General features: G+C 29.3%; 2 protein-coding genes across 2 annotated transcripts; both read left to right on the forward strand.

The window, feature by feature from the left end:
• Positions 1-39: 39 nt before the first annotated feature.
• On the forward strand, positions 40-2070 carry LOC133784636 (receptor-like protein EIX1). The gene has a single exon (XM_062223927.1). The coding sequence runs from the start codon at positions 40-42 to the stop codon at positions 2068-2070; it is 2031 nt and encodes a 676-aa protein (XP_062079911.1).
• LOC133781577 (receptor-like protein EIX2) lies at positions 2071-2734 on the forward strand. The gene has a single exon (XM_062220617.1). It carries the CDS (start codon positions 2202-2204, stop codon positions 2640-2642), a length of 441 nt encoding a protein of 146 aa, XP_062076601.1. The 5' UTR covers positions 2071-2201; the 3' UTR covers positions 2643-2734.
• The last annotated feature ends 6997 nt before the right edge of the window (positions 2735-9731 follow it).

Raw genomic sequence — 9731 nt, forward strand, 5'->3', positions numbered from 1 at the left:
CTGGAAAAATGCAATTATACATGTACAATTCAATCCGGCATGGCTTTGTACAATTCAGTTAAACATATCACAAGCACTATTCTGATTATTCTCATTAATATCTTCCTTGTTGAAGCAACTTTCACTAATGTCACCTCTACCAAAAAAAAATCTAGTTCACTCTGTGTCGAAAATGAGAAGAAAGCACTTTTGAGTTTCAAGCATGACCTCGTCGATCCCTTGAACATGCTGGCTTCTTGGGTTGCCAATGGAGATGACTGCTGCAAATGGACTGGGATAGTTTGTGACAACACCACAGGCCATGTCGAACAACTTCTCCTTGCTAATCATCTTTATGATCAAAATGGTGCACTAAGTGGCAAGGTAAATCCTTCCTTACTCAATCTGTCATATCTAACTCACTTAGACCCGAGCTACAATAACTTTGGGGGGACTCAAATTCCTAGTTTCTTTGGTTCTTTGACGAGTTTAAAATATTTGAACCTCACCCAAGCAGGATTTGAGGGAAAAATCCCCCACCAACTTGGAAATCTGTCAAGTTTGAGTTATCTTATTCTTCAAAGTAATTATGAAGATGTTTATAATCCTGGAGATCTATATGTTGATAACCTTCATTGGCTCTCTAGTCTTTCTTTAGTTGAATATCTAGAAATGAAGGCAAATTTTAGTGCAGCTACTGATTGGCTACTCTCAATAAACAAACTCCCCTCTTTGTTGGAATTACATTTGTCATTGTGTGAACTCAGAAATATCCATCCCATATCTCATGTCAATTTTTCATCTCTAGAGGTACTTGATATTTCAGAGAATGATTTCCAATCTTCGTTAATACCAAATTGGATTTTCAATCTTACTGGGCTTGTGCATCTTGATCTTGGAAGAAGCTATTGCCAAGGTTCTCTTCCCAACTGTTCCAAGAGCTTACCTTCTCTAAAATACGTGGATCTTTCTCAAAGCAATCTGAATTCTTTACCAGATTGGTTTTTCAATCTTAAAAACATGGTCCATCTTACACTTAGTGACAATGCTTTTGACGCTTCCATTATGTGCCATTTCCACAACATGACCTTTCTAAAGGATCTTGATCTTTCTGGTAATTACTTCTCTTCTACCACCCCAAGCTGTGTTTATAGTTATCACAGTCTTGAATATTTGAGCCTTCGCTTCAATGACTTGCACGGAGACATATCAAGTGCCATTGAAAATCTAACATCTTTGGCCAATCTTGACTTGTCACACAATGCTTTAGAAGGGAAAATACCAGTATCTATGGGAAACTTGTGCAATTTACAAATTATTTGGTTGAATAATAACAAACTCAAAGGAGAAATTTCAGAAGTTCTTGAAAGTTCGTTCGGTTGTGACCCAAAGAGACTTACAGTTCTGAATTTGGATGAAAATTTCTTTTCTGGTGAACTCAGAGAAGACATCATTGAGAAGTTTCAAAATCTTAGAGTTCTTTGTCTTAAAGGAAATATGCTTTCAGGTCCCATTCCTGCTTCTATTGGAAAACTATCAGCATTGGGATATCTAAGCATTGGTGGTAACCAATTCAATGGTTCTCTTCCAGAAAGCATAGGATCTTTATCTAGTTTAAATACTCTTCATATTTTTGACAATCTTTTGGAAGGTAATGTCTCTGAAATTCACTTTGTCAATTTAACAAAACTGATTGAGTTCTATGCTTCTGGAAATTCATTGATGCTAAGTGTGAAACCTGATTGGATACCACCCTTTAGAATTTCAACATTGGACTTAAGATATTGGAGCTTAGGTCCTCAATTTCCAAGGTGGCTAAAATCACAAAATAACTTTCGTCACATGGACTTGTCCCAAACTGGAATTTCAGATCCCATTCCAGCTTGGTTTTGGAACTTATCAACTAGCTTTTCCTACTTGAATCTCTCTCACAACCAAATAAATGGGCGAGTTCCTGATATGCATTTTAATTCTATTATTCCTTCAATGATATACCTGAGTTCCAATAAGTTTGAAGGCCCTTTACCTCAAATATCTTCTTTCGTTGCAGAACTAGACCTTTCTAGAAACAATCTATCAGGCGATTGGTGACTAGCCTAGACCTTTCTAGAAACAATCTATCAGGCGATTTTCCAATAGAACTTACTAATCTCCAAGGATTATATTTTCTAAACCTTTCAAGAAATTCTCTCCAAGGAAGCATTCCTAATGAGATCAGAAATATGATGATGCTGGAATCTTTAGATCTCTCAATGAACCAATTATCTGGTAACATTCCTCCAGGTATGTCAAGTTTAAATTTTTTGAACCATTTAAATTTGTCGTACAACAACTTGTTAGGAGAAATTTCTACAAGCACCCAAATGCAAACAATGGATGCTTCTGGTTTTATTGGGAGCCAGCTTTGTGGACTTCCACTGCCAAAAAAGTGCAGAGAAAAGCATGAAACAACACCCAAAGTTGCAGGTGCTGAAGACAAAGAAGAAAAATACTGGTTTCGATTGGGCATTGCAATGGGGTTTGGAGTTGGCTTTGTGGGCATTGTTGGTCCTTTGTTGGTTTGTAGTTTCTGGAGACGTGCTTACTATTGGTTTTTCAATGAGTACATGTGGTACAAGATTGATGATTGCTTTATTAAAGTAAGGTTAATGCTTCGAAATTAGAAGATTTGATCATGTTTTATTGGTTTTGTAACAAGACATAGTTTCGTTCATTTTTCCTTGTGCCTTATGTCCAACGTTGATTATTCTTTTTATTTTCTGTTATTGGTTTTGCCCTTTGTTTTCCTCGTAAAGAATACATAACAAAAGAAAGAAAAAAATCATTTAAGTATACAAGTTTTCAAATCACCTTAAGAATTTGCACAACTAATTCATGTGTAAAATAAGCAAAGTTAAACTCAGTCACTAATAATTTCATTTATATATATAAAGCTTTTATTCTGCATGGTTTGTCTCTTCTCTTCATATTATAAATGTATAAGTATATATACATATACGTACATAGATTAATCAAAACTTATACAGAACCAAAAAAAATAAAAGTTACAGATATAATAAACATATACACATATCTAATCTACTACATATTTGAAATAACAACTTCTGTAAATGATAAAATTATTAACAGAAGAAAACGCGCAAGAGAATTATATAAAAATAGAAAATAAAACATGAATTAAAAGAGAGAAAAATGAAATGAAAAAAAAAACACAGTCAAAAGAAGAGTAGCAATCCCTCCAACCAGAAAATTTCACTGCTATAAATAGCATTATTCCAGAAGAGGTATATTCTTAGTTCTATTAAATATTTATTTACTACTCTATAATTATTTATTCCCTTCACATAATTACATTTTTCTTCATTAGATGAAAAAAACATTTTGGATAAGAGGATCAATTTTGAATAATTAATCCAAACCAATCCTTCTGGTACATTTCCTGCAACAAGTGTCATAATTTCACAGGAGCTGATTTTGAGCAATTCTTGAACTGCATTCAATGTAAAGAAAAAGAGAACAAAGAGAAGTCTCAAGCTGTTCCGAACTATATTCATCCATAATATTTCGCTCCAACACACTACAACTTCTTATTAGTCACAACATATATTTTATGTGATTAAATGCCACTTTTAGTAACAACAAAAAATTATTTGTGACTAAAAAATTATATTTAATTACAAGATTTCACTAATGTAGTTTTAGTCACAACTTATTATTTTTAGTGATAAAGTTTGTTGTGACTAAAAATACATTTAGTGACAACAAATTGTGATTTTTGTGACTAATACTTTTAACCACAGACTTTTTAGTAATGACATAGATAAGATGATTTTTCTTTAGTCATAAATTTTTTGTTTTTAGTCATAAAATTTATTGTGACTAAAACTAAGATTTTTTGTAGTAACATATAATAATACATATATATTATATATCGATAAACACATGTAAGATTGACTATACTTTTCCAACCTGCATGTATTATTTATAGATGAATAATTTCAATATTGGATGATGCACTTCAAAATTTTAAAAAATAATTATAATATAGTAGCACAACACAAAATGCCCATTTTGTGTGAGTCAAACGCGTCAGTCAACGCAGTTGACTGACGCCGTTGACCGAGATTGAGCATTTGTTTTAGTTGGGCACTACCACAAATGCAAGAGCAATTTCATCAGTACTAACACTGACGATGTTAATGGGGAAAATTTCCGTCGATGGCAGTATGACACAATTAATGGGGACATTAGCGTCAGTGCCTAACTGACACTAACGAAAGGTTTGCGTTAGTGGGGCACTGACGCAACCCCAATAATACACAGCTTCATCCCCAATTTTTTCATTTGACCTAAAAACTTTTAAAAAATTCTCTACGCGAAAACCCTCCACACCAGTGGCGCCTCCAACTTTCTTGACCCATTTTGGTTAGTTTTTTTATTCATATATTAAGGTTAAATTGATGAATATAATATGTTCATGAACCTTATGCTTGTTTTTTTAAAATTTTTTGTGTAGATTTTTTTATTCTTCATCAGGGTTGGGGTTTGTTTTTTTTTTTCTCTGCTTGGGTTTCGTTTTGCAGAATGCGCTTGGTGGTGGTCGCAGTGGTCATCGGGGTCGTGGGGGGTGGCTGGGTCATGGGAGTGGCTGGGGTTGCGGGGGTCAAGAGGGTGGCTGGGGGCAGGGGTCGCATAAGGTTGCTGGCTTGGAGCTGGGTCAGTATTTGTGTAGCATTTTTTTTTAATGTAGCATTTGCGTCAGTGCCTAACTGTCACAAATCTGACATTTGTGATAGTTCCCCACTCACGCAAATGTTAGTCTAGTTTGCATCATGAAATTCCACGTCATATATAAAACAGGTGCAAAAACTCCATTGTGGCAGTTAGAAATTGATACAAATGCCTTTTTTTGTAGTATTGTAGTATCATATGCTAAAGATAAAAATTATAGTTGACGTTGAACTTCTTTGTTAGGTATGGTATTAACATTTATGGCCTACATGTATTATAATAAACTAGTAAAATAACTATATATAGTTTATAGGTTAGTAACTATATATTATATATTATCTTTTCAAAACTATATAGGAAAATATTTATGTACATAGTTTCTCTTTTATTAATTATTTATTTTGTTATTTAATGTATTCTTCTTATCCAAACATATATGTAATAATAACATAAGATATAAATATAAATATTTATTATTATTTTTATTTAGTTGTTTTAATAAAAAAATTAATTATTTATATATAATTTTTTGTTGGCTTTAAAATTTTTTAAATTAAATAATTCAAATTTGATCAAATAAATTTTTTAAATTAATAGTTTTAATTTAAATTTTTGTAAATTTTATTATATTGAATATTTTTTCTAAAAGAAAATTATAAAAAAAAGTATTTAATTTTAAAACTAGAATCACCATATACAAAATATAAATCAAAACATAAAAAATACTAAAATTTAAATTATTATAAACACTAAATTTTAAAGTAATAAACAACATCAAATAATTTACTTTAAAACTAGAAAGCACCATATCTTTATATGTAAAAAGTGTGTATCTAGCTAAGGGATTCATGGTTTAACGTTTTTAAATTTAATAAAAAAATAAAAAATATTGTATTATTTGTTTTTTTTTTAAACAATAGATAATATTTTGGCTTAATTATTTTAATATGTTTATGTCATTATTTTATAAAATATGACCTTGTTTATTTACTTAAATTTTAAATGACAATTAAAAAATATAATAACACTAACCGAAAGTGCAATGCACGTTGCTTTTACCTTGTACTATAATATGTTGTAGTGTTGTTTAGAACATAACATATAATTTTTTTATTATTTTTAAATTAATTTTTTATTAAACTTGGTTTTCACTACAACAAGTCTAACATTTACCTACATATATTTATTGGTAGCTAAAGATATCTTTTACCTACGCTTATTTATTATAACATGATTATTAGTAGGTAATTCTTATAGATATGGCGCAAGGATATAAAAAATATCATTACCTATGAATAAGTTTGGAGGGAAATTTTTTTATCCCTACCGCTTATTTTTCCCTCCAATTTTAATATAAATTTTACATATAAATTTTTTAAGTGGTGATGTGTTTGTTGATGTGTATTAAATAAATTGACATGCCAAATGAGAGATACATGTGAATGTACATGTGGCACTAATAATATTATTATTATTTTTTAAATTAATATTTAATTTTTTAATTTAAGGTTTATAGTTTATAAACCTAATACATCGATCTCTCTAACCCTATCCCCATGCCACACATCTCTTCATTCTGTAGCCCTAACCCTCTTGTCTTTTCTCTTCAGCCACACTCTCATCTCTCCTCTATTCCAGATGGTTGATCTGCCATCTACTGCTGCTATTCATCACTCGACTTTAAATAATATTTTTTTTATGAAAAAGGACTTGGAAATATGCTTAAATAAATGACTTTTATGAGAAAATTCAAATAAAGTAAACTTAGAAAATGGGCTTTAGTGATAACTTTTTATTTTTCTTTTTGAAAAGGATAACTTAATATTTCAAATTCATAAAATAGTTCTAGAAATGGATCAATTTCAAATTCATAAAATTGTTCTAGTGTGTTCTGAATTTGATTAGTTATTTTATTGTTTTTAATTATGTCTTGGATCTGATATTTGATAATTTGTGATTTTTTTCCAATAAGTATTTTTTAATATGTTTTAAATCTGATCATTGATGTTATGTGATCTATTTTTCATATAGGTTATTAGATCTAATTTCATGATTAAATTATATCACTTTCTCTCAAGGATGGATCCATTTCTCATTATTAGTAACTTTGAGATTAGTCACATGATAAATTTTACTCTTATATTATTTCTAATTTTTCTTATTCTGTATTTTCACTTTTTATGTTTTGGTTTTATTCAGATTTAGTGTTTTGGTACATTGTTTTTTATATTTGTACTCAGATTTAGTGTTGCTCTTTGGTTGTAGGGTCTGGTTCTGTTTTGAGCAAGGAACCTATTTTAATTTGTCTATATATTGTGTGATTAAATTTGTTATGTACTGAGTTTTTTCTTTTGTAGGGATTGAAAACATATGCGATTCATTGTTCAGAATTTGTGTATTTTTCTCTATTTGCTTGTATGGTCTAGTTTAGTTTACAACTTGCTTTTTAGCTTGCTATTTATTTGTATGATTTATCTATGTGCATTCAAGCATGATCTGTTCATTCAGACTCTGCCTTTTACTCTAAATAAGAATTTAGTTTGGTTTTGATGTGAGTATAAGATATGAATAGATTACTTTGATAAGTTTACTGCATTGGTGAATCTAGTTCTTTGTTCCTGTACTCAGATTTAAATGTTTGGCTGATTGGGTGCTTTGTTTCTGATATTTGTTTTAATATTTGGTATTTGGTTTCTCAGGACTTTGTTTAAGATATTGATATGTTTATCCAGAATGAAGACACAATTTCTTTATTCATGTTTCAGATTTTATATTAATTTTAAGGTATAGAGGTTTTGGTTTCATATTATAGTTGAAGAAATTGACTAAGGATGAATTTTTTTTAATAGTTAAGCACTGATTCTATTTATTTATTTGTTGCTATATTTCCAAAGTTTTGCATTAATCTGAAGTATTTTTCTAAAGCATAAATGAAATTTTCCATCTAGTTTTTAATCCAATTGGAGTGTGTTTTATAATTTATTTCACTGTCACTTTTTTTTTTTTTTTTTGCCTGTGATGTTCAAGAATAAGTGTACTTATTTTATGCTGGTGATTGTGAGACTTGATGTGCTCATATATTTGTTTTTAATATATGCTGGTATATCAAGTCTCACAAATGCCCATAATAATAAGTCATATATTTTATGAAATCCTTATGATGATTAAATTAGGGATATTTATTGTATTGAAGTTAATTATAGTCCTTCAGCCAACCCGAACCTCACCTCTAGCTATCATTGTTGTTCACCTCCCAAAGCCATCATCTACATTCACAAGTTCAGTTAGAGAAAAGGAGGCTCTCGTCCAATGATCCCAAAGTGAAGAATATCAATAAAAATAACATTATTATATTTGTAATGACTGGGAAAAGAGAATTATGTATACTTGTTGACAATTTTTTTTATGGAATGTTATTAGTTAAACACTTGGAAAAGAGAATTATGTATATAATATATGTTTGTTTATTATGTTATTAATTTTTATTATTTTATAATGTATGAGGCTCTCGTATACTCATCATAATGTTCATTATGTTATTTTATAATTAAGGGTGCACTCTTAATGGTTACTACCCATGTATGGTTACTTTATTGTTAACCATTAGATTAAGAGCAATGATCCATATTTATAGTTGTTAATTAATATTTGTAAAAATAAATTTTGATTTTTTCAAATTTTTGAAAGGGGTTACCTGATGAAAAACGTGTATTTATTATGAAAATATTATATTGTAAACTTTTCATTTTTCAAATGCATGTCAATTTCTAAATATAGTTAGTGTTTCTCACTGGTTGGAAACATCATTAATTATGGCCAAAAAAAAATAATTAAATTCAAAAGTAATGTAGAAAAAAAAAATATTTAACTGTTGGTGACTTTGCTATACCAAGTTACTATGTTGCCACACCATCATAATTGTTAGTACTTATTTATGGGTAGTAACCATTGAGAAGTCTTCCTTATAATTAATTACTTTTATTTACTATTTATATTAAATTAAATTTAAATATATTATTAAAATTACATATATAGAAATATTATATTTACTCACAAATAAATAAGTGTAGGTAAAAATAGGTATACCAGAACTTGCCACGTGAACCAATCATTTAGTGTCATGTTACTAATAAAAATAGACAAGTAACCCAATCACTTAGTTTCAACTGGTCCAATAATGTGTGCCACGTGTTTCATTAAAAATTTGTCACAATGCTTGCCATGTCAGTTGAAACATTAGATGGCACGTGAAATAACTCAAAGTCATTTATGTGGGGTCCATGTGAGTTTTACCTATCAATATGTCAATCGTAGGCAATAGTACATTTCTCGACTAACTATAGCCTACCAATACAAAATTGGTCAAAATATGTAGGTAAAGAGATTTACCTACCAATACGTTATCTTTACCTATGATTAATATTGGTATGTAAATATCGAATTTCTTGTAGTGTTTTAATTTCAAAATTATTTTTAATTTTAATTATACATATGGAACTAACGTGACATTTGTCAAATCAACAATCTGTTAGCCACATAGTATAAACTAATGAATTTTTTTTACATTTTATTAACGTGTCTAATTTGGGTAATTTCTATTAGGCAAAAAAATTTGAGGGCACGATTTGATAGTGGCAATAATTTCAGGGGTGAAAATCCTACCTTTTATTTATTTTGTTTATGGATGTTCAACGAATTGGAAGAAACCAACCAATCAACCCCAAATAGTAGTAGAGCATATATGTTGAATGCAACTTTTTAGTTTATCATTGATATATATATTTATATATATATATACTAGATACAAGTAATGTGCAATGCGCGTTTGCTTAGTTTTATCTCTAGAATTTATGATTTATTTTTATTAAATTTATATCATTGTCGGATAAATTTCAAATAAATAAACAATATTATATATATAAAAGAATGATATAAACATAATAAATGAAAAATTAAACCAAAATATTGTTTATGATTTTTTAAATATATATAATATGATAATATTTTTAAACGCAAATGAT

This window comes from Humulus lupulus, chromosome 6 (genome assembly GCF_963169125.1).
Source record: "Humulus lupulus chromosome 6, drHumLupu1.1, whole genome shotgun sequence".
Classification (NCBI taxonomy): Eukaryota; Viridiplantae; Streptophyta; class Magnoliopsida; order Rosales; family Cannabaceae; genus Humulus; species Humulus lupulus.

What these genes read in the sequence shown, in the direction of transcription:
- LOC133784636 (XM_062223927.1), top strand. Translation starts at nt 40, where the DNA reads ATGGCTTTGTACAATTCAGTTAAACATATCACAAGCACTATTCTGATT.
- LOC133781577 (XM_062220617.1), top strand. Translation starts at nt 2,202, where the DNA reads ATGATGATGCTGGAATCTTTAGATCTCTCAATGAACCAATTATCTGGT.